Below are 26,963 nucleotides of genomic sequence, written 5' to 3'. Positions count from 1 at the left end.
AGACTGGAGAGTAGAACGCAGCAGGAGATGAGTCAGGAGAGTATGGCAGACGTCTAGGTGAGATATGCTGGTGGCTTAGGCCAGGGTGGTGGCAGTGAAGATGGAGAAGAATAGGTTGATTTGACTGATGTTTAGGTCAAAGCTTGAAGGTGAGTTGTCTACAAGGGATGGGGAAATAGATGTCAAGGCTGATTCCCAGGTTTTTGGCTGAGCAACTGAAAGACGGATGGTGCCATTCACGGAGATAAGGAATTAAGGAGGAAAAGTGAGTTGTTAAAAGAAGATCATGAGCTCAGTTTTAGATATTTGGAGTTTAAAGTGGCAATATCTAGTTTGACACAAATTTCTGAGTATCAGTAAGTGAAACCTCGGCTGGAAATAAAGATCTGAGAGTCACCAAAATGTAAGTGGCAATTAAAGCCAGGGACGTATATGAGAGTCTTTTGGGAGGCTGATTTCCATCTCCGGTTGTATTGGTTAGGAACTTTTTTTTAAAGATTTTATTTATCTAGGGGATGCCTGGGTGACTCAGTCGGTTAAGCATCTGTCTTCAGCTCAGGTCCTCATCCCAGGGTCCTGGGATTGAGCCCAGCATCGGGCTCCCTGCTCAGAGGGGAGTCTGCTTCTCCCTCTGCCTCTGCTGCTCTCCCTGCTTCTGCGCTCTCTCTCTCTGTCTCTATTTCACCTATTTATCTATTTATTTATCTATCTATTTGTCAGAGAGAGAGAGCACAAGCAGGGGGAGCGGCAGGCAGAGGGAGAAGCAGGCTTCCTGAAGAGCAGGGAGCCCGATGCGGGGCTCAAACCCAGGACCCTGGGATCGTGACCTGAGCCAAAGGCAGACGCTTAACCCCCTGAGCCACCCAGGTGTTCCTGGTTAGGACCTTTTGATTACAGGTACCTAAAGACCCAACTCAAACTGGATTAAACTCGAAAAGAAGTTGGGTTGAAATGTTTAGCAATAATTGCCTTCAGGCAAGGCTTCATCCAGTGTCTCAAATAATGGAACTAAGATCCAGTCTTTTCTGATTTTTCTAAAACACTTCCTAGGAGTTGGCTTAATTCTTGACAGGCTCTCTCTTTGTGACCACATGCTAGTGTAGGGAAATGGCTCTCCCTTGGCACACTGGTGACCTTGCATGTATTCACTCACGTAGGCCACACGGGCAAAGGTTTGAGAAGCTTATCTGAGTCTTGGCAGACTGCCTTGTGACTCTCCCAGAACATGAGAAGATGTGAGGCTTGTAAGACTGAGGCCATCTTCTACTTGCTTTCCTCTCTGCCCTGGGAGGCTATCATGAGACAGATTCTTTACTGCTTCCCAGGTTCTGAGGAGCTAATGGAACTTTGTGCCCCACCCTATTCAGAATGGAGCTGCAGAATATACAACCTGTGAATTGCAGTCTAGAACTGGCTCCTCAACAACAGGGTGCCCACCACTTGTGTTGTAATTGCCCAGCCCCTTTTGATTCAGTGTCATCCTTTTTGGTGTGTGGAACAAAGATCATCAGGAGCTGGCTTACTCTTCTTGCTGTGTATGTGAGTAATAAACTACTTAAACTGAAAAGTGGCTCATTGTACCTTTACCAGTAGAATTAGTTAGGCCTTGGCCTTATCTTGCTTATACATATAAACTACCAGCTGCTTCTAGGTCTGGGTGCTTCCAAGCTCAAACCTGGCAGAAAAGAAAATGCCCATTTCCCCATGGCTCAATTCAAAATTTCAGAATTGAAGGGTTTGGTTGTTTTTTGTTTTGTTTTTTGTTTTTTTAGCTCTTATTGACCTGATTTGGGTCATTTGCTCATCCCTAAACCAATCATTTGGAATGCATTGGTTAGTTTGAGCCATTTAGAGCCCAATCCTGGAAATGGGGTTGAGGTCAATCCCATTCAAACCACATGGCTCAGAATTCAGGGTCCTGTTAGGAAGGGGAAAGGAAAGGTGGAAAGGAGGCCAGAAAGCAGCAAGCAAAGCCCACTATCCCTGTTTCCTTTGCCAAAGCAGGGAAGTCTGTGCGTATTTGGAGGAAGGGCATGAGGGGTCTGAATGCATAGTTGTGGAGGGTATATGGCTCCAGAGGCGGGAGAGGGATTCAGAAATAGGAAGCTGAGCAAGAGGAAGTTGATCTTTAGCCTTCAGGCTGTAGGTCTAGTTTATATCTTGGTCTTGTTTTCCTAACAGGATGGCTTTTGCAATGGTGGGCATTTGTGGGTAGGGGACAGGAAGGAAATTGAGAGAGCTGGAGGCAAAGAGTCCCGGAAATCTGTATTCAGGGCATTATGAAGGTCAGATTTCCAGTTCCCTTTGGGCCCTTCCAACACTTGGGGGCAAGGGATGAGGATGGAGCTGGTGTGGGTCTCCTTTTAGGTCTTCCCAGACACCCAACTCAGGAACAAGAGGCCGCTGGTATAGGAGACAGGTGATGAGAACCCTGGTCTCTGGACCCAGTGCCGCCACTGACTTGCCAGGTGATCCTGGGGCAGGAGCTGCTCCTCTCTGAAATTTCGTTTCCTAGTCTGTACAGTGAACTAGATTGGGCCTTTCCTACTTTTTCCATCTTAAGGACACTTTCAATTATTTTTCCCTACTTGCCACTGCCTTCCACTCACCCGATTTATTGAGTTGTTATTCTTCATTTTTAAGTTTTTAGATAGTTTATTTTCTGGTGAAAAATCTACACAAACATAGAGCAAGCCAGTGCTATATCTTTAATTCTTCTTTTTGCTTTTATAACAACCCTGTTTGTTTTTTTCACTCTGTTCTTATGTGTCTTTTGCTGATTTTCTTGAGTTCTTTTTTTTTTTTTAAAGATTTTATTTATTTATTTGACAGAGAGAGAGAGCGCACAAGCAGGGGGAGTGGCAGGCAGAGGGAGAGGGAGAAGCAGGCTCCCCGCTGAGCAGGGGGAGCCCGATGTGGGGCTCGATCCCAGGACCCCAGGATCATGACCTGAGCTGAAGGCAGTCACTTAACCAACTGAGTCACCCAGGTGCCCTGATTTTCTTGAGTTCTTTCCTTCTCATCCAGGCTGTATCTTGCAAATCTCTGTTTGGTTGATTTCTCTTTGCATGATCCAAGGAATTGTAAATTTTATCAAAGTCTGTTTTGCTATCGCAGAAATAGGTTCAAGTCTGAGGACAAAGACAATTGTCTGGTGTGTTCCTGTACATTTTGGTTAGATTTTCTCGAATTTCTGGCTTAGGTACTCTTTCCTTCCCAGGGTAATGGACCTCTATGATCATTTGTTTCTGCGGGAACAGTTAGTATGTCATGAACGTCCTTGCCTGGCTGGTTACGTGTGTCCTCCATAATAGTGGCTGCTCATCAGGCCACCAGGAAGGAAAAAGCCCTCAGTCATGTTTAAATATTTTATATACTCGTCAATCTGAGATTGTTGCTCTATGTTTCTGTCCCTCAAATTTGTGTTAATGAAAGTCTCATAACACCTCTTGAATCCACCATCTTCTTTCCCCTTTTGGTTGGCAGCACCCTCTCACTGGTCTCCTCGCTATCACCCTGGCTTCTTCCAATCCATTCTCCACTTAGTGGTCAGAGGGAAATTTTTGCAATCTTAATTGTGATCACGTTTCAATTCTACTTGAAACTCCAGAGTGGACTTCCCATTGTTCTTAGAATAAAAATCCAACTTAGCATCATGGTTCACAAAGGCCGTTTGACCCTTGCATACTGCTCTAGTCTCACCTCTTGCTCATTTCACTCCACATTGGCCTCCCTTGTTGCAAACTCAATCCCCTCCTCACCATACACACCATTTACCATTGCCAGTTCTTTATGTCAGTGGTTTTTTCTCATCTTTTAGGTCTCCCCTTAAATATTACTTCCTCAAACAGGCTTTCCTTAACTACCCCATCTAGTCAATACTAGGTCCTCTGTCATTCATTGTCATTGCTCCTCATCTGTTGCCCTCATAGGTCTAATCGTAACCTCTAATTATTTTGTCTGACTACTTCTATTTTGTATGACTCCCTTCTAGACCATAAGCTCCCATACAGGAGGGATTGTGTCTATCTTTCTCACCACCATTATTGGTGGGCATTTGCCTTTTTCTTCCCATTCAGCATCCAAACACCCTTTGCCTTCACTCAAATGATTTCACCCAGCTGCCTTCAGGGTGTGCTGTCCTAAGACAAACATAGAAAATTCATCATCTGATTTCTCACAGATCCTTTTCTCTTGCTGTCATACACACAGCCAAGATGCAGGCATGGGACCCAATCTTAATCAATCTTAGGCTCTTTCCAAGAACTTTGAATCATAAATGACGGGATGCAAGACCATTAAAAACTAGTTAATGTTCACTCATTCCATTGGTGGTACCTAGTTGACCTGACACGTAGCTCCTGCTACCCAGACCCTGTGTTGTTTACCTGGTTCCTGACCATTCCAAGTCTGGTTCCCCAGTCATCTTTTTGGCCCTGTGAGCTCCCTCAGAGCCTCCTAGTTAACTTCTTCAGTGTTAAAGATGGCCAGAATCAGTTTGCTGTTTGGAATAAAAGAAACGTATTGGATAGACTGTATCTCCACAGACTAGCACAGGACCTGGTGAAGGTAGGTGTTCAATAAATGTACCCAGGCGTGTGGCTTAAGGCTGGTTGCTTAATATCACAGAGCCTCAATTTCTTCCTCCTGCCCACATATCATCTGGGATCTCTGACTTCTCAGGACAGAAATCATCTTGCTTGCTCCTTTATTATCTCCCTCCTTTCAATTCTCTACACCTCCTTCTCAACTACAACAACAAAGCAACTCAACCCAACTCAACCCAAATTCCTCTCGTTTTCTCAGGAAGAGCTGTTTAACCACAGTGTCTGGACCTAATATTCAGATCCTGGTTATGTTGTTTACTAGCTGTGTGACCTTAAACAAATTAAAACACTTATTTTGCCTCAGTTTCCTCATACGCAGGTGGTGATGGGGAAATTATAGTAGCTATAATAGTATATAGAGATAATGAGATAAAACATATAAAGCACTTAAAATGATGCTTAGCACATAGTAAGCACTCAATACTTGCTAGCTATTATTACTATTTTCTTTTTTTTTTTTAGATTTTATTTATGTATTTGAGAGAGACAGAGCACGAGCAGGGGGAGCAGCAGGCAGAGGGAGAAGCAGGCTCCCCACTGAGTGGGGAACCCAACTTGGGGCTGGGTCCCAGGACCCTGGGTTTATGACCTGAGCTGAAGGCAGATGCTTAACTGACTGAGCCACCCAGGTGCCCCTATTTTCATCTTTTTGTTGTATAAGCTACTGAATACCTATGCTTTCAGGATAATGTTCTTCAAAGTACAGTTCTGAACCACCAGCATCAGAATAAACTGGTAAGATAAATGAAGAGTGCAGGTTCCTGGGCTCCTTCCTGGACCTAGCAAATCACAGTTTCTAGAGTAGAGCTAGGAAATTTACATTTGAAAAATATATCTCCCAAATGATTGGTCATTTTTTAAAAAAATATTGAGACATAACACACATACGATAAAATTCACCCATTTAACGTATATAGCTCAGTGGTCCTGGTACATTCACAGAATTGTACAATCTGATTTTAGAACATTTTCATCATCCTGAAAAGAAATCCTGTACTCATTAACAGTCATTTCCTATTCCCTATCCCCCCAGCCACCTCAGCCTTAGACAACCACTAGTTTGCTTTCTGGCTCTATAGATTTGTCTATTCTGGACATTTCGCATAAATGGAATTATAAAATATGTGGGCTTCTGTGTTTGGCTTGTTTTACTTAGCATGTTTTCAAGGTTCATCTATGTTGTAGCATGTATGAATACTTTTTAAATTTTACCCAGGTAGGGGCGCCTGGGTGGCTCAGTTGGTTAAGCGACTGCCTTCGGCTCAGGTCATGATCCTGGAGTCCCTGGATCGAGTCCCGCATCGGGCTCCCTGCTCGGCAGGGAGTCTGCTTCTCCCTCTCCCACTCCCCGTTTGTGTTCCCTCTCTCGCTGTGTCTTTCTCTGTAAAATAAATAAATAAAATCTTTAAAAAAATAAATAAATAAAATAAATTTTACCCAGGTATAGTCCATTGAATAGATAGACCACATTTTGTTTATCCATTCATAACAAACAGAATGGATATTTGTCTTGTTTCCACTCTTTAGGTATTATGAATAATAACTATGAACAAGCTATGGACAGTCATGTGCAAGTTTTTGTGTGGATATATGTTTCATTTCTCTTGAATATTAACTAGGAGTGGAATTGCTGGGTCACATGGCAACTCTAGGTTTAACATATTGAGGAACTGCCAAACCTTCTTCCAAAGTGCCTACAGCATTTTACATTCCCATCATGAGGGTTCCAATTTCTCCGCTTCCTTACCAATGCTTGTGATTATCTGCCTTTTATTATAGCCACCCCCATGGGTGAGAAGTAATATCTCATTGTGGTTTTGATTTGTATTTCCCTAATAACTAATACTGTTGGGCATTTTTCACATCCTTATTGGCCATTTTTGTCTCTTTTTGGAGCTATGTCTATTCCAATCCTTTGCCTACTTTTTTAAGGCTTTTATTTTGAAGTAATCTCTACATCCAATGTGGGGCTCAAACTTACAACTCTGAGATCAAGAGTCACATACTCCATCAACCAGGCACCCCATCCTTTGCCCATTTTTTTTTTTTAAGATTTTATTTATTTATTTGACAGAGACACAGCGAGAGAGGGAACACAAGCAGGGGGAGTGGGAGAGGGAGAAGCAGGCTTCCTGCCGAGCAGGGAGCCTGATGAGGGGCTTGATCCCAGTACCCTGGGATCATGACCTGACCCAAAGGCAGACACTTAACGACTGAGCCAACCAGGCGCCCCTCCTTTGCCCATTTTTAAAAATGATTTATTTATTTATTTATGAGAGAGAGTGCGCATGAGCAGGGGTAGGGTCAGAGGGAGAGGGAGAGAAATCCTCAAGCAGACTCCCGTTGAGCACAGAACCTGACTCAGGGCTCTATCCCAGGACCCCAAGATCATGACCCAAGCGGAAATCAAGAGTCAGCCGCTCAACCAACTGAGCCACGCAGGTGCCCCCTCTGCGTGTTTTTAATTGGATTCTTTATCTTCTATTATTGAGTTATAAAAGTTCTCCATATATTCTGAACAAAAGTCCCTAATCAGATATATGATTTGGAGATATTTTCTCCCATTCTGTGGGTTGTCTTTTTACTTCTTGATGGTTTCCTTTGGAGCACAAGGTTTTAATTTTGATGAGATCCAATTTCTTTCTTTCTTTCGTTGCCTGTGCTTTTTGTGTTGTATCTAAAAAACCATTGCCTAACTCAAGGTCATGGAGATTTACTCCTAGGTTTTCTTCTAGGCATCTCATAGTTTTAGGTCTAATATTTAAGTCTATGATCCAAACTCATATTTAAGAAGCACTAGCTTGGGTCTACCTTATAATGGCTTTTCCCAAAGATAATCCTCACCCTAAGAAGATTTTTTTTTTGAATATTCATCATAGCTTTATTCACAATGGCTAAAACCTGGAAACTACACAGATATCCATTAATAGGTGAATGTACAGACAGGATATATCCATACAGAGGAATACTACTTAGCAATAAAAAAGTCTGAACTGGTGATACCTGTAGTAATATGGATAGATTTAAGAATCCTTAAGCTGCACAAAGGAATGTAGGCATAAGAGTTCCTTTAATGTTGTTAAAAATGCAAGCCCACCTATAGTGCTGGTGGTTGCCTGGGGCTCAGGGTAGAGGCAGAGATAGACTGCAAAGGGACACAAGGGAAGTTGTGAGGTAGAGGAAATGCCCTGTGTCTTGAATGGAGCAGTAGTTTCATTTGTATGTATGCTGTGAAAATGCATTTAATTGTACAGTTTATTTTTTTTTAATTTTTATTTTTTTGAGAAAGCACTCAGACTGCATCCTCTCCTGCTTACTCCTCCAAAGGAGGAGAATGATCATAGATGGCAATTTGTAGTTGTGGGAACAACACCTACAGCTGGCTTCATGGGGTGCCTGGGTGGCTCAGTTGTTAAGCGTCTGCCTTTGGCTCAGGTCATGATCCCAGGGTCCTGGGATCCAGCCGGCATCTGGCTCCCTGCTCTGCAGGAGGCCTGCTTCTCCCTTTCCCACTCCCTCTGCTTGTGTTCCCTCTCTCGCTGTCAAATAAAAAATATATATATATTTTAAAGATTTAATTATTTATTTGACAGAGAGAGACACATCTCTTCAACTACTCAAGTCTCATAAAGGCGGGGGTGGGGGGAATTTTGTCACTGCAATATTCCCCAACACCCAGTATAGGACCAGGGGATATAGTAATCTTTTAAAAATATACACTTGACTACGTCACTTTTTGGTTTAAAATCCTCCAATGGTACTTGGATTACACTTTGAATAAAGTCCAAATTCCCAACCATGGCAAACAGGTCCCTACCTGATTGGCCACTATCTGCCTCTCCACCCATACCTTCTACTACTCTCTCCACTTGGAACATACTTGTTTTCTTTCCCAAACACATCTTGCTGTTTCCTGAATCAGTCTGTTTCTTCCACTTGTCAGCTCTGATTAGTTTCTCATCCTTTGGGTCTCAGCTCAAATGTTTCCTCTTCCCAGAGCCTTCCCTGACCGCCCTGTCCAGTGTTACCAACACACTTCCACCATCTTTTTTTTTTTTTTTAAGATTTTATTTATTTGAGAGAGAGAGCGGGTGAGCACACAAGCGGGAGGAGGGGTAGAGGGAGAGGGAGAAGCAGATTCCCTGATGAGCAGGGAGCCAAGGCGGGGCTCCATCCCAGGACCCAGGGATCACAACCTGAGTGGAAGGCAGCTGCTTAACCGATTGAGCCCCCAAGAGCCCCCCACCAAGTTATTCTTGATCATACAACCTGTTCCATCTTATTCACAGACCTGAAATTTCCTTATATATTTAATATTAATTATTATAGCTAACACTTAAATACCATAAGCACTTTTCATACATTAACTAAGTGGTGTGCTACTTAATGCTTATCAATAAGCTCTCCAAAGTCCAAAACTCTGATTTGTAGTGCTTGCTGACTTCTGTGTGTAAACAGTCTCCTCAGGGAGGGTTTTCAAGCTATCAAACTGACGTCAGTGAACACCAGTTTGGGAATTGACATGCAGTAGCACACCATTATACAGTATTTGCCATAGTAATATAGTAGTGATAAATAACCTCAAGAGCACAGATAAAACAAAAATGTAGTAAAATAATTAGGAAGTAATTTGCATATTTATTACCTTGTTTTAATATTGTAAGTCTATATAATTTAATTCTTGATAATTGTGTTTATTTTTTTTATTTTTAAGATTTTATTTATTTATTTGACAGAGAGAGACACAGCAAGAGAGGGAACACAAGCAGGGGGAGTGGGAGAGGGAGAAGCAGGCTTCCCGCGGAGCAGGGAGCCCGATGCGGGGCTCGATCCCAGGACCCTGGGATCATGACCTGAGCCCAAGGCAGACGCTTAGGCGCCGGGATAATTGTGTTTAAAAGCGACCTGCAAAATTTCTAAGCATTCCTCAATCATTTCTAGAGAGTCCATAGGGACGGGCGGACTAACAACCAGCATATTTTTCAGATGAGGGACCTGAGGCACAGAAAGGTTGGCTGCAGACCAAATAAATCTGTCTACTACTCCAAAATGTATTTTCAGAACCCAATATAGTGCCTGGCATATTATTTGACAGAGAGCGAGAGAGCACAAGCAGGGGGAGCGGCAGAGGGAGAGGGAGAAGCAGGCTCTCCACTGAGCAGGTAGCCCCATGTGGGACTCGATTCCAGGACCCTAGGATCACGACCCCAGCGGAAGACAGACGCTTAACCGCTTAAGCCACCACTGAGCCACCGAGGCGCCGCATAAATAAATCTTAAAAAAAACCACCAACAAAAAAACCCCTTTAAAAACAAAAGGGAAACATCCTAACATTAAAAGCATTTACACAAGTGCTCGCTTCCGCAGCACATATACTAAAAAAAAAAGGCATTTACACAAGAGTGAAATTAACAACTCTTCAAAACTTGCTCACTACCCTAGGAAGATACGCCTTCACTAGTCCACTTTCGGCCTCACCCAGCGCTTTTACAATATACCTGCTATTTTAGGAGACGCCGCCCAACCCTATGCTGGGAGCTTGAGACGCCCGGCTCTACGTCGTCCCGCCCCTACGTCGTCCCGCCCCGTCCTCCCGCAAGGCTTCCTGGGAGCGGTAGTCCCCAGTCTGTGTGCTCCCGCGGCAGCAGCAAGGCTCACTTGACCGCGGAACTACAGAGGGTGGCGCACAGGTCGGGAGGCTTTTCCGCCTCGCGTTTCCCTCCCGCCTGCGCGCCCGCCCCAGCTATCATGGCGGCTCCCTTGGCTCTGGTGGTGGTGGTGGCCGTGACCGTGCGGGCGGCCTTGTTCCGCTCCAGTCTGGCCGAGTTCATTTCCGAACGGGTGGAGGTGGTGTCCCCACTGAACTCTTGGAAGAGAGGTGAGGCCACTGGCTGGAGTAGGTGGCTAGGCCCCGCTTGTGCTCTCCTGGCCTCAGTGAATGGGAGGCGGGGGCAATGGCCTTAAGCTCAAGATTCTGAGGGAACTGACCCGCTCTGGCGTCCTCGGGGAGGGCAGGAGGGCGGGGCCCGAGGGCGGGGCTGCCAAAGGGAGGGGGCGAGGGACTGTGGGGCGAGCTTTGGGCCCTAGGGGCAGGCACAGAGCGGAGGCGAGTTGAGGGGGTGTGTCCCCCTCGGGTCCTGAGCAGAGGGGCGTGGTCTGAGGCAAGATAGGTATAAGGAAAGGGAATGCTTAATGGAGTGGGAGTTGCAGAGGGGATTGGGATTTGATGAGGGATCGCAGGTGGTACTCCCTGGGGTATGGTATGGTGTGTGAGGGGGACCCCCAAGTGAGGGGACCAATCTTGCCTAAGCGAGTAGAGTGTGTGAATGTGCTTTGACTCCTGTTCTCAGTTTGGGACTTGCAGTGAACCATTTCTTAGTGTTTATTCTTAAGTTCTTCATCAGGCGCTGTTTTCTACCAGCGCTTACAGTGAGATAGAGTTTATGCTGAAGGATCCACAGACTAGTGGGGGAGACAGTTATAATCCTTTTTGAAAAATGTTCTTCCTGTGTACATCCAGTTTCTTCCTTGGAGTTTCAACCCTGAAGAAAGTGTCCTCTCCTTTTCCAGTTTCCTAAGGCTGTGGGCTCTGAGCTAACTGTTGAAGGATGTAGAATTTGGAAAGGGAGATTAGAGAAAGGAGAGTTCTAGGTAGCCGAAGGTAAACAGGATCAAGAAAATGTTGAAGAGTGCGAAATGTAAAAATTGGGGGAGTAATGGGGCACGGGTTAGGTTAGGGCCAGAATTTAAAGATTTTTTTAAAAAACTTTTTTACTAAAGTGCAATATACATACAATGCACATGTAATAAGTGTAGAGTTCAGTGAAATTTTTTTTTTAAAGATTTTATTTATTTATTCATTAGAGACAGAGAGAGAGAGGCAGAGGGAGAAGCAGGCTCCCACAGGGAGCCCGATGCGGGACTCGATTCCAGGACCCTGAGATCATGACCTGAGCCGAAGGCAGACGCTTAACCATCTGAGCCACCCAGGCGCCTGAGTTCAATGAATTTTTATAAACTGCCTACACTCATGTAACCAGCACCCAGATCAAGAAACAGAACATTACAGAAGTAACAGCACCCCAGAAGTACTCTAAGTTCAAATGTCCTTGAACTTAGTTTTTTTTTTTTTTAAGATTTTGTTTGTTTATTTGAGAGAGAGAGAGCATGTGCAGGGGGAGGAGCAGAGGGAGAGGGAGAAGCAGACTCCCCTTTGAGCAGGGAGCTGGACGTGGGGCTGGATCCCATGACTCCAGGATCATGACCTGAGCTGAAGGCAGCTGCTTAACCAACTGAACCACCTAGGCACCCGTGTTCTTGAACTTTAAATGCTAGAGTTTTGATGTTACCCCATAGACATTTTGGAATGGGTAATGGCATGATGAATGGTTGTTTTATGAATAATTTGAGTTTAGGTTTCTAAAAATACTATATTAAAGGCTATGGTAAGCCTCTTTTATCCTCTAGTTATTCTCTGTGTTCGATGGTGCTATTTCCCCCATTTTACAGATAAGGAAACTAAAATTTAGAGAAGTTAAGTAATATGCCCAAGTTTCCCAGTTGACAGATGGTAATAAAGTTAATAGCAATTCTTCTGTGTGATGGTGAGACTTTAGACTTGATAATCCTTGAATATAATACTTGCATATAATATTTGTTGAACAAACTGAATTGTTTGGGTGGAAGCCACATGGTTCCTGCTTTCTTCTGGATACCAGAAGCCCCAGGGCAGTATTAGGCCCTCCTTCCTCTGTTCTCTTAGCACTTTATACATACCTCTACTGAGAGCATGTCTCACTTTTTATCATAATTATTTCTTTATATCTGGTTTCTCCACTGTACTATGAGTTCCTTGAAGGCCAGAACTGTTCTGTTCATTCCTGAATCCTTTGTGCCTGGCATAGAGTAGTTGCATCGTTACTGATGAATAAATACTGAAGAAAAGAAAACATAAGCTGTGGTTACATATAGGATGGACAGGGTGAAGGATCCAAAGATGAGGCAACATAGTATGGTGACTCAGAGCACAGGGTCTGGGATATATATATATTTTCTAAGTTGGCTCCATGCCCAGTGTGGAGCCCAACACAGGATTTGAACTCACCACCTGAGATCAAGACCTGAGCCAAGATCAAGAGTTGGATGGTTAATGACTGAGCCACCCAGGTGCCCCAGGTCTGGGATCTTTAAAATGGTTTAAATCCTTTTTTCCTCTGCCACTTATATCTGTGTGATCTCCAACATCAGTTTTGTCATCTGTAAAATAGGAAGTTATAATATGTACCCCATTAAATGAGATAATCCATGTTGAAGCTCTTAGCACAATACTGAAAGCCAAAATAGCTAATTCTAGGAATTTGAATTTATTTTATTTTATTTTATTTTTTTAAAGATTTTATTTATTTATTTGACAGAGACAGCAAGAGAGGGAACACAAGCAGGGGGAGTGGGAGAGGGAGAAGCAGGCTCCCCGCTGAGCAGGGAGCCCGATGCGGGGCTCAATCCCAGGACTCTGGGATCATGACCTGAGCCGAAGGCAGACGCTTAACGACTGAGCCACCCAGGCACCCCTAGGAATTTGAATTTAAATAATAGGGAGAACAGTGGTGATACTGACTGAAATACATGGATTCAGAAAGGACAGCAGTAAGTGATGTGTATAAGGTGTAGTATAATATTCAAAGGTTTAGGTCTGGAGCTTGGGGCCAGTGTCAGACCTAGAGAGAGAGATTTGGTAGTCACCCATCTGAATCTGATTGGGTCAGGATAATTGTTTGTCCTGTTTTAAATGGGGATAGTGGGTGGAGGGATGGTACAACATCTGTAAGTATCACTTGTCTTCAGAGTATATGTTAAGATGGGATATTTTAAAAAGCAAGTGATTGTATTTAACCCTAAAAGGCAGGCATTTAAAAAATAGGAGCCCTTCTGGTCTCACATGACATTCATTATTCATTCATTTCACATGAGTTTTTTGAGTGACCAGTTGTTTAGGTGAAGGGCTGTGGATCCAAATAGATTTTGGTAGGCGGACTGATTTTTTTTTTTTTTTTTTAAGAGAGGGTGTGTTCATGTGTGGGTGCTAGCGGAGGGATGGGGAGGGGCAGAGGGAGAGGAGACAGAGAATCTTACGCAGGTTCCACGCCTAGTGTGGAGCCCAACTTGGGGCTTGATCTCATGACTCTGAGATCATGACCTGAGCCAAAATCAAGAGTGGGATTCTTAACCAACTGGGCCACCCAGGTGCCCCTCACGGACTGATTTTTAATAGGAATAAATGAGAGGTTGTATACTTGGAGGGGATGATTCTTGTCTTCAAATATCTGAAACGTTTTATTTTTTTTTTTTTTAAGATTTTTTTATTATTTATTTATTTGAGACAGAGAGAATGAGCGACAGAGAGCATGAGAGGGAGAAGCAGACTCCCTGCCGTGGAGGGAGCCCGATGCGGGACTCGATCCCGGGACTCCGGGATCATGACCTGAGCCGAAGGCAGTCGCTTAACCGACTGAGCCACCCAGGCGCCCCTGAAACGCTTTAAATTGGCGTGTTGTCACGTTCTTTCATGTGCAGATGACAGAATCCCAACTCAAACTGCCCAAATTATAATAAAAAGTGAACTTCCTGGTCTATATAACAGAACAATCCAAGATAGGTCCTGACTTCAGTCCTACCTGGATCCAGACTCAATGATCTCATCAGGACTAATTCTCTCTCCATCTTGGCATTGACTGCATTCAGGAGGGCTCTTCTTGGGTATTGGCAAGATAGGCCCCTAATAGTCTCTGACTTTTAAATCCTTACAGTATCAGGTCCAGTGGAAAGAGGGTGACTGTTCTTCAATAAGCATAACAAAAGCTGAGTCACATTGAACTTATTTGGGTAATATGCCAGTTCTTAAGCCAGTTACTGTGGTCATGTATCTATTTCTACCTCTGGAGCCCCTGGCTGGCTCAGTGGTGGAGTGTGTGACTCTGGATCTTGGGAGTGTGGGTTCGTGCCCCACGTAGGGTGTAGAGATCACTTAAAAAAATGAAATCTTTAAAAAAAAAAAAGAAATAGGGCACCTGGGTGGCTCAGTTGGTTAAGCGACTGCCTTCAGCTCAGGTCATGATCTTGGAGTCCTGGGATCAAGTGCTGCATCGGGCCCCCTTCTTAGCAGGGAGTCTGCTTCTCCCTTTGACCCTCACCCCTCTCATTCTCTCTCTTGCAAATAAATAAATAAAATCTTAAAATAAATAAATAAAGATTAATATATATATACCTACCTCTTTGGAGAGGGGGCAACCTCCCAAACTGTGGAAGAAGGGGGTATCCCATAGGAAAATTATAGTGCTGTTACTAGAAGAGGGGGAAATTGATGCTGGGAGGCAAACATAACATATCCATTATAATAGGAAAGACATCTTTTCTATGTCACTCATTTCTACAGACCTGTCAGTTTATTTGATAGTCCAACTACAATGTATACAGATTTCTTGCTTGACAAAGTGCAAGCATGTGTTTCTCATTCCAGTAAAAATAATAACTAATGCTGATACAATGCTTTCTATATGACGGCCCCTGTTGTAAGCATTTTAAATATGTTCAAGAACTAATTTAATCACCACAATCGGGGCGCCTGGGTGGCTCAGTCGTTAAGCATCTGCCTTCGGCTCAGGTCATGATCCCAGGGTCCTGGCATGGAGCCCCGCATCGGGCTCCCTACTCGGCGGAAAGCCTGCTTCTCCCTCTCCCACTCCCCCTGCTTGTGTTCCCTCTCTCACTGTGTCTCTCTCTGTCAAATAAATAAATAAAATCTTTAAAAAAAAAAAATCACAATGGCCCTAAGATATAAATGTCCCTACACATAAATACCTATTTTATAGATGAGAAAATGGAAGCACAGAGAGATTAAGTCACATAATGTTTTATGTGAATTACTGGCAGTCTTTAGGCATTGCTATTCCACCAGAGTTCACTCTATACCATCTTGTATAAAAATCTGTTGGAAATGTTTTGGAACTTTTTTTTTTTAATCAATATTTTGGTTTTTCCTCAGCCTTGACCTAGTGATTAGGAATCAGTATGGGCTTAGCTTCTTGAGTTCAGGATAGAGCCCAAGCTATTAGCTCTTATTTAGAAACCTACCTCCAAAGTAACCATGAGGGTCAGGGTCAGGAAGAACACTTGTGATAGCACTACTTTAAAAAAAAAATCAAAACCTCTATTGTTTTTTTTTGTTTGTTTGTTTTTTTAAGATTTTATTTATTTATTTGAGACAGAGAGAATGAGAGAGAGCACATGAGAGTGGGGAGGGTCAGAGGGAGAAGCAGACTCCCCGCTGAGCAGGGAGCCCGATGCGGGACTCGATCCCGGGACTCCAGGATCATGACCGGAGCCGAAGGCAGTCGCTTAACCAACTGAGCCACCCAGGCGCCCAAAACCTCTATTGTTAAAATGGAGAATAAGTAAGCCACACACAACAGTGTATTGCACAGTGAATTATAAGGCAAACACTTTTGTAGCCATCATCCAAATCAAGAATAAAACTTTGCCACTTACTCCAAAAGCCTTTCTATGTGCCCCATCTCAGTCACAGCCTCTCCCCCATGCCCCCTCCATTAAGTAACTGTTATCCTGACTTTTATATTATAGTCATGACATCTTTACATTCTTTTCATTTTACTGCTCAAATGAGTGTCCCTAATCACTACAGCTTAGTCTTGCCCCTAAACAAAGGTTTTTATATGTGTTTTAAGTCTCCCTTAATCTTTAAGGTCCCCATCCATCCCATCCTTTTCTTATCTGTTAAAGAACCCAGACCATTTGACCTGTAGTTTCCTATAGTTTGGATTTGACTGATTGTATATTCATGGTACAGTTTAACATGTTCTTGCATCCTCTGTATTTCCTGCAAATTGGCAGCTGGATACCACTACTTTTTTTTTTTTTTTTTAGCTTTTTACTTGAAATAACTTTAGAATTACAAAACATTTGCAAAGATAGTACAGAAAGATCCGTATACTGTTCACCCAGCTTCCTATACATTCCTATAATGTTTACATCCTGCATAATCATGGTACAGTGATCAAGACTAAGAGAATAACATTGTTATAATACTGTTGAACAAACTGTAGTTGTTCAGAGTTTACCATTTTTCCCACTGTTCTTTTTTGTTCCAACATCTGATTCAGGATGCTATATTGCCTTTAGTTGTGTTTCCTCATTCTTTTCCCATCGGTGAAAGTTCCTCAGCTTTTCCTTGTCTTTTATGACCTTGACACTTTAGAAACATACTGGTCAAGTATTTTGTAGAATATCCCCCAATTTGGGTTTCTCTAATGTTTTCTCATAGTTAGACTGAGATCATGGGTTTTGGAGAAGAATCCCACTGAAGTGATGTGATCCTCTCAATGTATTGGATGGGGGTACATCATATTGAAAGGTCTTATTACGGGTGATGTTATCCTTAATCCCTTGGTTATGATAGTATCTACCTGGTTTCTCCAGTGTAAAGTTATTTTCCCTTTTTAATCCATAAATATTTGGGGCTATATGTAGGGGCTCTGTAAATATCTTGTTTCTCTTTAAGTTTTTCCCCACTACTTTTTGCACTTACTGCCTGCACCAGTCATTACTGTGGTGTTCTAATGGTGACTTCTTTTTCCCTCATTCCTTCTTCATTGGAATTCTTCTGTAAGGAAGAGTTGTCCCTTCTTATTTATTCAGTCATTTATTTTATATCTGTATGGATTCATAGGTATTTATTTTATTCTCTGGATTATAAACTACATTATCTTTATTTTGATGCTCAAATTGTTCCATCTTTGGCCATTGGGACACTCTCTGCAACCACAAGATGCTTTCTTTAGTCTTAGCTTATATTTTCCATTGTCCAGCTCTGGAATCAACCACTTCTCCAAGGAGCCCTGGTTTCTTTTATTGGAGAGTGTTATTTAGAAAGCAAGATCTGGATGCTAAGTGTCTTCATTGCTATGGGAATGATACTGTATCTTGGACCTTCTGGACTAGAAATATAAGGATACCACTTCTTTTGAACAAGCTGAATGCATGTCCTTCTTGAGATGGGAAGCTCAGAGACAATGTTTGTCTTATGCTAGATGATACGCATTTATGATCACCTATAGGAAAAGGATATCAAGGTAACTAAGAATTTTTGCTTCATGGGATTTATCAGTTAAGAGTTGAGACACTTTGGGCGCCTGGGTGGCTCAGTTGGTTGAGCGACTGCCTTCGGCTCAGGTCATGATCCTGGAGTCCCTGGATCGAGTCCCGCATCGGGCTCCCTGCTCGGCAGGGAGTCTGCTTCTTCCTCTGACCCTCCCCCCTCTCATGCTCTCTCTATCTCATTCTCTCTCTCAAATAAATAAATAAAATCTTAAAAAAAAAAAAGAGTTGAGACACTTTATTGGGGCGCCTGGCTGGCTCAGTCAGTAGAGCATGAGACTCTTGATCTTGGGGTTGTAAGTTTAAGCCCCATGTTGGGTGTAGAGATTGCTTAAAAATAAAATCTTAAAAAGTTGAGACACTTTATAAAAAAAACCTTATATTTTAGAATAGTTGGCAATAATTAATTAGTTTTTACGGTCAACTATGAAATATTAGTTTTTGGATAAGAATCCCATGAAGTAGAAATTTTACTCAATTTCTCTGGTGTACTTTTCACAGCTGTTATTTTGGGGGGTACTCTAGGAAGAAGAATGGCTTAAAGCTGTGGGTTCTTTGTGTTGTTGTTGTTGTTTTTTAATTGAATATTTTGGTTTTTCCCCCAAACAGGTATTTTATGAAACCTATTTTAAAATGTTCCTAGCAAAATATTATTGGTCTTTTATATGTGGAGTAGATTCACTTTTTTTTAAAGCATTTTTTATAAAGATTTTATTTATTCATTTGAGACACAAAGATACAGAGGGAGAGAGAGAGAGAGGAGGAGCAGGGGGAGAGGCAGAGGGAGAGGGAGAAGCAGGCTTCCTGCTGAGCCAGGAGCCCGATGTGGGGCTCAATCGCAGGACCCTGGGATCATGACCTGAGCCGAAGGCAGACACTTAACCATCTGAGCTACCCAGGCACCCCGGAGTAGATTCACTTTTATATTCTAGAGGGTTTTGTTACTCTATAAGTCAGATGTTTCCAAATGTACTGTAGACCATGCCAGAGTTTTCAATCATGTGCACCAAAATAAGGACATTGTAAAAAGTTTATCATAAAGATCAGTGTATTCAAGTGAAAATATTTATGCTCTTTTACAGTTTTTAATGTTCTAGATGGTGGTAATAAATGGCAGTGGGTTTTTTTTTTTTTAATGTTTTTACATGAGGTTGACTCTTCCCTCAGATCAATTATCTATTAAGTAATATGAGGTCATATTTAATCACCAAGATAGCAGAGCCACATTCCAAGTACTTGCCAGAGAACACATTAACAAATTCACAGGTGTACAATATCCAATCCAGCAAAAGCAAACCTGAGAGAAATTACATTTTAGACAATTGCCTGAAAAGTGTACAATCTGTCCTTCCAGCTACATACTGAAGAATCTCCCTCTGGATTAAACCAGTGGAGAGTGATGTCCCTGGACAGCATCTTAGTGGTCCTCTGTTGAGTTGCTTTTACTGCTCTGTGGTAGGATGCCATTGGCTTAGGTGGGACTTACCTTGTGAAGTGGCCCGATGAATCATGTCCTTGGGTCTCCAGTAAAGCTGTTAGTGAAGGGTTTAATAGTTGTGTTACATAGCAACCTCTTTATGTGGCTCCTAGAGGGAAGTTTCTTTTTGGTCCTAGTATAAGGACCAGTTATAACTGTCTTGAGCAATGGGGTTTGTTTTATTTTACAGCCCGGATGAACTGTGTAACTGATTAAGTTTCCTTCTAGGGTGGGTCCATAAAGTTTAAAGCCATATTTAAGGCCCACTCATTATAAATATATAGTTTTTTTGGAAGAGGCTTTGTAACTTTGATTTTGTTTTATTTACCTTTGAATAGGTAATTCAATCACAGGTTTCAAAAATCAAAGGTGCAAAAGGCTATATGGTTAAAAGGCACCTTTCCACACTGCTTTCCTAGAACCACCTAGTTGGGTTCCCTGGAGGGACCAGTTTCTTATGCATATCAGTTTCTTATGTGTACTTCTGAGTTATTTTCGGCATATATAAGCTCATACATTTTATAGGTTTTTGTGTGTCCATTTTATATTTTTTCTTATCCTTCTCTCAGTTTCTTTTAAAATTAATTTTCCTATTTCTTTCTAATAATTATGAAATAATGCTCATTGCTAATGATTCAGAAAATGAAGAAAAGGTAAAAGAAACCAAACATCTTCTATAATCTTATCAACAGGGATGGTTGCTGTATATTTTTTTTTTTTAAGATTTTATTTATTTGTCAGAGAGAAAGAGCACAAGCAGGGGAAGTGGCAGGCAGAGGGAGAGGGAGAAGCAGGCTCCCTACTGAGCAAGGAACTCAGGGTCCCAGGACCCTGGGATCATGACCTGAGCTGAAGGCAGATGCTTAAGCGAATGACAACCACCTAGGTGTCCCAGATGGTTGCTGTATTTTAAAATTTTTATTTATTTTATTTAATGTCTAAGTTTTATGTTTATTTTGAGGCATTTCTCATTGAATACATAATTCATTTTCTCTCAGTTAAATGGATTAAGGCTTATAAATATTGAAAATAAAATTCGATCATATTGACATGCTGTGTTATGTCCTGCTTTTCATTTAAGAGTATTTCATGGACATCTTTCTTTCCGAAAATGGATATCTGTAATATACTTTTTAATTTTAACTCTTAATTTTGAGATAGTTTTAGATTTTCAAAAAGTTGCAAAATTAGTACAAAGAATTCCTGTTTACCCTTCCCTTAGCGTCTTCTAATGTTAACATCCTACATAACATAGTACACTGATCTAAACCAGAAGATTAACATTCATACAATACTAATAACTAATCTGTTATTAGAATTTTATCAGTTGTACCACTAATGTCCTTTTTATGGTCCATGATTCAGTCCAAAGTCCCACATTGCATTCAGTTATTATGTATCCTTAGTCTCTTCCTATCTGGGACACTTCCTCAGACTTAATATTTTTATTTTTTTTCTTTCTTTTTTTTTTTTTTTTTTTTTTTTTTTTTTTTTAAAGATTTTATTTATTTGACAGAGAGAGACACAGCAAGAGAGGGAACACAAGTAGGGGGAGTGGGAGAGGGAGAAGCAGGCTTCCCGCCGAGCAGGGAGCCCGATGCGGGGCTCGATCCCAGACCCTGGGATCATGACCTGAGCCGAAGGCAGACGCTTAACGACTGAGCCACCCAGGCGCCCCTTATTTTTTTTCTTTCTTTCTTCCTTCCTTCCTTCCTCCTTCCAGAGAGTGTGCGCGTGCGAGTGTGCGCGCGCGCGCGCGCACACACACACACATATATACACACCTGCGTGAGCGGGGAGGGGGAGGAGGGACAGAGAATCTCAAGCAGACTTCCCACTGAGCACAGAGCCGGCTTGGAGCTCCATCCCACGACCCTGAGATCATAACCTGAGCCAAAATCAAGAGTCAGACTCTCAACCGACCGAGCCACCCAGGTGCCCCTTAATATTTTTAAAGAGCACTGGCCTGTTATTTTGTCTCTTGATTTGGGTTTGCCTAGTGTTTTCTCATGATTAGATTGAAGTTACGCTTTTTTGGCAAGGATACCACATTTTTGGCATGAGGACCACAGAAGTGTTTTTGTCTCCATCTCAGTGAATCATTTCAGGAGGTACTTGATGTTGATAATGTGAACTGTTCAACATATTGCTGGGTGATGTTAACTTTGGTCACACGATTAAGGTAGTGAGTGCCAAGTTTGTCCACATAAAATTATTTTTCCCCTTGCAAATATGGTTTCTCATCATATTTTTATTCTCTGATTTTAGTATCCCTTGACAGTCTTGTCTTTCACCACTATTACTGTGGGGTCTGCCAAGTGGTGATTTTCTATTTCCATCTTTTCTTCTACATTTGATACTTACAGATCTCTGTGAAGAAGAGCTTTCTTTTCTCTTCCACTTATTTATTTATTTATTCAATTATTTATACCACAGTATGATTTTTAACTATAAAGTGTTTCTGTCTATGTATCTATACATACACATATACATATCATAAATCATTTAGGTAAATATTAATGGACATTGGGATTATTTTTTTAGTACTCCTAGCACCATAATGAACATACAGTTATTTCCCTAGGATAAATTGCTGTAAGAACAATCACATAGAAAAGCAGGCTCCTGCTGGAAGTGTCAGAAGGCACATACTTAAAAAGTACATATTTCCTTATAGAAAAGTTAATACACATGCCACTCAAACAACACATGAAAGTGACTGCCCATTTCCCTACACTAGGGACAGCATTTCTCACCAGCTTCTGATTTGTTGTCATATTATTTTGGGGAATGGGGCAAAATATATATAAAGGAAACATTTTTTATTTTATTTTATTTTTTTTTAAAGATTTTATTTATTTGAGAGAGAAAGAATGAGACAGAGAGAGCACATGAGAGGGGTTAGGGTCAGAGGGAAAAGCAGACTCCCTGCTGAGCAGGGAGCCTGATGTGGGACTCGATCCCAGGACTCCAGGATCATGACCTGAGCTGAAGGCTGTCGCTTAACCAATGGAGCCACCCAGGCACCCTAAAGGAAACACTTTTTAGAGTGGGTGGAAATCACAAGGAAATCAGAGAAAGCTCATAGTCTAACATAAAACTTTTTCCTGAGAGCTGCCCCACAGTGGAAAGGGATGCTCTGTATGGAAAAAAAGTTCTGCATCATCTGAAGTATTCAAATCAAGATTTAAAGCCACTTGCTGGGAATGAGGTAAAGGGGGTTGGACAAACTGTGAGGCCCTTCTTGTTTTTGGGAGTATCTAATGCTTTGGTCTCTGGCCATCTGCACATGTCTCTGAAGTAAGAGTGAACTTGGATGTCTTACTTTTCAGTGGTTGAAGGCCTCTCACTGTTGGACTTGGGAGTGTCTCCGTATTCTGGAGCAGTATTTCATGAAGTAAGTGTTCTTGTTTTTTTTTCTGAGTACTAAGAGTAGTTTATAGTCACAAATACCAAAGCCTAACCTCTGTTTTGTACAAACATTTGAAAAGATCTATTTTCGAAAATCATGTTTAGAAACAGACCTTTTTTAGATGTCCTCTGCATAAGAAGGAGGTTTCACAATTGCAGTGGAAATGATCCAGATTAAGATTGTAATTTGGGGAAGCAGATGAGACTTCTGTGGAAGTTACCATTTTTATTGGCAAATAAATTATAAACAGTTCCCAGTCCACAAATAAGTTGTATGTTAATTGTCATGTAATTGGTTCTTTGGAACATGCTTTCCCATGAAAACTATGTCAGCAATGCTGGTTTCTTAGAAAGCCCACAGAAGCCTGTTTAACCCGTAACATTAGTTCTTAAAATAGTAAAATCCTTCTTAGGTCACTATCATCTCTTGCTTGGGTTCCTGCAACAGCTTCCTGACAAGTGTTTCTCCATCAGTCTTGCTCCTTTACTCTTTATTCTGCAGCCAGAGTCATCTTTCTGCAATGTGAGTCTGATATTGTTAGTGTCCTGCTTAGTACCTTTGCTCACCACTGAACTCAGGGTAAAACTCAAACACCCTAGGGGGCATACAAAACTGTGTGGGCCCTGCTTACATGAACCACATTTCTTCCCACTCTCCCCTCCCCATTATTGTTCGTTTTATCATTTTAAAGTAGAAGTCTTCTATTTGAATTCTTAACCCCTCATTTTTACAGTTGTCTCCCTCATACCTACTTTGAGAACAATTTTTTCTTTCTTCTTTCTTTCTTCCTTCCTTTCTTTCTTTCTTTCTTTTTCTATCTAGTTTTTTTTAAAGCATCAGCTTGGTTCTCATGGAGATAACAATTGGCTTTTGCATTCATATTTCATTAGTTTTGTATTACTATCTGATTGAACCACAATAATAAGAACTGCAAGCAGGAACAGGGATATTTTAAGACTCTTAATCAGTTATTGGGAACAGATGTGTGTGGGCATATAAAAGCATAGCCCACTAGCCATGAGGGCTCAGTGTGCAATAGTCCTTGGGCAGTATGTTTTCTAGACAGAACAGGAAGAGAGAGTTCTGAGAGAGTTCTCATACTTTCATTATGCTCCAACTCTATATTCTCTCTTACCTATGTGTTTTTGCTCATTTTGTTGTCTCTTTATGGAGGGCTGTTTTTCCCCTCTTTTTGTGGTTGGCTATGCTATGCTATGCTATTTATTTATTTATTTATTAAAGATTTTATTTATTTATCTGACAGAAACACAGCAAGAGAAGGAACACAAGCGGAGGGAGTGGGAGAGGGAGAAGCAGGCTTCCTGCAGAACAGGGAGCCCGATGTAGGGCTCGATCCCAGGACCGTGGGCTCATGACTTGAGCGGAAGGCAGACGCTTAACGGCTGAGCCACAGTCATTAAAGCTCCTGGCTATGCTATTTCAATATTAATTTAGATTTTACCTCCTTCTAGAAGCCATTCCTCATTACGTTAGACCAGTTAGATGTTCTTCCTGAACATTTTTCAAAGCATCTTGTGCTTATACTTTTAACGGCTCATATCGTACTCTTGAAATTGCCTCTGTACTTGTTTTACTTATTATATATTCCTCAGAACAAGTACTGGTACCTTTTCATTAAGTATTTCTAGTGCCTAGCTCTATATCCACATATGAATTCCACTCCCTCCCTTCCTTCTCTCTTTTAATAAAGATTTGTTAAGTACATACCAAATGCCAGCTACCCTGCTAGGTGCTAGGGATACAAAACAAGACATAGTCCTTGGTCTCATGGTATTTATTTCTGAGAGCAACAAACACTAAGTTAGTAAAAAGGAAACAGATTTCAAAACAAAGAATATTACCGGGGTAAAGATGGTTATTTCATAATGATAAAGGGGCCAATTCATCAAGAGAACATAACAGTGCTAATGTTTATGCACCCGATAACAGAGTTTCAGAATACATAAAGACTGACAGAACTACAAGGAGAAGTAGACAAGTCCACAATTATAGTCAGATTTCAATATCCCTCTCTCAAGGATTGACACGACAGGCCGACAGAAAATCAACAAGGATGTAGAAGCCTTGAATAGGATGTCAACCAACTTGACCTCATTGATATTTATAGAACATTCTATCCAACAGCAAAATACATAATCTTTTCAAGTGTACATCTGTAAGAGAGACCATATTCTGGGTCATAAAACAAGGCCCAATAAATTTAGAAGGATTGAAGTGATACAAAGTATATTCTCTGACCACAATGGAATTAAATAAAAAAATTAATACCAGAAAGATGTCTGGAAAATCCCCAAATATTTGGAAACTAACTAACATGCTCCTTAATAACCCATGGATCAAAGAAGAAATCAGAAGGGAAATTAGGAAGTATATTGAACTGAAAGAAAATGAAAACACAACCTATCAAAATATGTGGGATATTACTAAGCAGTGATTGGGGGAAATACATAGTGCTAAATGCCTATGTTGGAAAAGAAGAAAAGTCTCAAATTGATGACCCCTGTTTCTACCTTACGAAACTAGAAAAAGCAGAAATTTACTTCAAAGTAAACAGAATAAAAGAAATAAGATCTGAGTGGGAACAAACAGAAAATAGAAAAACAATAGTGAAAAACACTGAAACACAGTTGGTTCTTTTGTATATGTGCTGCCGAAGCGAGCACGTCACAGTTGGTTCTTTTGGATGAACAGTAAAATTGATAAACATTTGGGAATGGGGATATATTCAGTATCTTGGTTGATGGTTTCATGGGTATATACATAGGTCAAAACTTATCAAATTGTGTACTTTAAATATGTGAAGTTTGTTTTATACTAATTCTACTTCCATAAAGCTAAAGTTAAGAAAAAGTGGGATTTCAGTTAAATGATAAGCAAATACATGTAGAAAAATAAAGCTGGGTAAAGGGATAAAGAGTGATGGTCATGTATGTGTCAGTATTTTAGATGGTGTGTTCCAGGAAGGCACTCCAAGGAAGTGAAATTTGAATAATCAATTTAAATGAAGCTAGCAAGCCAGATATGATGGCCCTGATTTGGGAATGTGGTTGGCATTTGTGAGTTGGATCAATTCTGCATTAGTGTTGCTAAGGCAGAATGAGCAAATAGGAAAATATTAAAGACAAGTTGTGAGAAGTTAGGAGTCAGATTATGTAGCACTTTTTACAGACATGGTTAAGAGTTCAGATTATCTATCTATCTACTGTCTATCATCTATCTATCTGTTTTTAGTATAATTATTATTATTTTTTAAAGATTTTATTTATTTATTTATTTGACAGAGAGAGACACAGAGAGGGAACACAAGCAGGGAGAGCGGGAGAGGGAGAAGCAGGCTTCCTGCTGAGCAGGGAGCCCAATGTGGGGCTTGATCCCAGGACTCTGGGATCACAACCTGAGCTGAAGGCAGATGCTTAACGACTGAGCCACCCAGGCGCCCCAGTGTAATTATTTTTAATGTTTAGAATTTATGAGGCCGAGAGCTTCCTCCCAGACTCAAGTATATAAAATCTCAGTTGGCTGGTGAGGCCAGTTGGGATACTTCTTGTCTAATTTGGTTTCTAGGAAGACTGCATTCAAGTCCTCAGTGGTCATTTGATCAAATGGAATTATGTTCTTCATCTTCTCCAGCTCTCTTGTATTCCTCAGTCCTGGCGAGAGAAAAAACTCAGCACAACTTTTCACATCTTCTTTTTTCTTCAGCATCCTGGCACAGGAACCTTCAGGGCATTAAACTTCTCAAAGTCATTTGCCAAGCCAGCCTTTACCACATTGGCCTTGTGTTAAGTCCAGTTGATAGCAGGTGGATTCTTAGGTAGAGTAGCTAGCTTGGTGGTAAGGGTCTCAATTCCAGGACTTTAGGGAGTTAGCAGTGGCCTTTTGATCTCAGGGTATGATCTCCCAAAGGACTACTTGGTAAATGCCTTTATTTTATTTTATTTATTTATTTAAGATTTTAAGTAATCTCTGCTTCCAACGTGGGGCTTGAACTCACAACCCTGAGATCAAGAGTTGCAGGCTCTACCAACTGAGCCAGCCCTGATGCCCCTAAATGCCTGTTAGAGCAAGTTTTTGCTCAGCCATTTTGAGATCCTTCACCAGCCCTGGTGGCCCACAGTAACAAGTGGATTTTGTTTTTACTATGCTGAGAAAATGGAGACTTCCTAGATTAGGTTATAAAAGACCCTGTGGCTTATATCTTAGACTTTCTCTTTCTTGAAAAGACAGAGAATAGACAACCTTTATGAGGAGTTTGGCTCTAAAGAAGGGCAGGGAA

At 41.5% G+C, this 26,963-nt stretch overlaps 1 protein-coding gene across 3 annotated transcripts in view; it reads left to right on the top strand.

Moving 5' to 3' along the window:
• Positions 1–10,271: 10,271 nt before the first annotated feature.
• The window catches only part of PIGU (phosphatidylinositol glycan anchor biosynthesis class U), an 87,723-nt gene continuing 71,031 nt past the window's right edge, over positions 10,272–26,963 (top strand). For 2 of the 3 annotated variants that reach the window (XM_054510059.2, XM_045885637.3), the window contains exons 1-2: positions 10,272–10,485; positions 22,587–22,651. In XM_054510059.2, coding sequence (XP_054366034.1) covers positions 10,356–10,485; positions 22,587–22,651 — 195 coding nt within the window. In that variant the 5' untranslated portion in view covers positions 10,272–10,355. The remainder of the gene's footprint in view (positions 10,486–22,586; positions 22,652–26,963) is intronic. The other variant, XM_045885636.3, reaches the window with a different exon arrangement.

This window comes from Mirounga angustirostris, unplaced genomic scaffold (genome assembly GCF_029215605.1).
Source record: "Mirounga angustirostris isolate CCGP_5_RB_7025 unplaced genomic scaffold, mMirAng1.0.hap1 SCAF_10, whole genome shotgun sequence".
NCBI lineage: Eukaryota > Metazoa > Chordata > Mammalia > Carnivora > Phocidae > Mirounga > Mirounga angustirostris.
The sequence above is the reverse complement of the archived record's forward strand: the minus strand, read 5'-3'. Positions and strand labels throughout refer to the sequence as shown.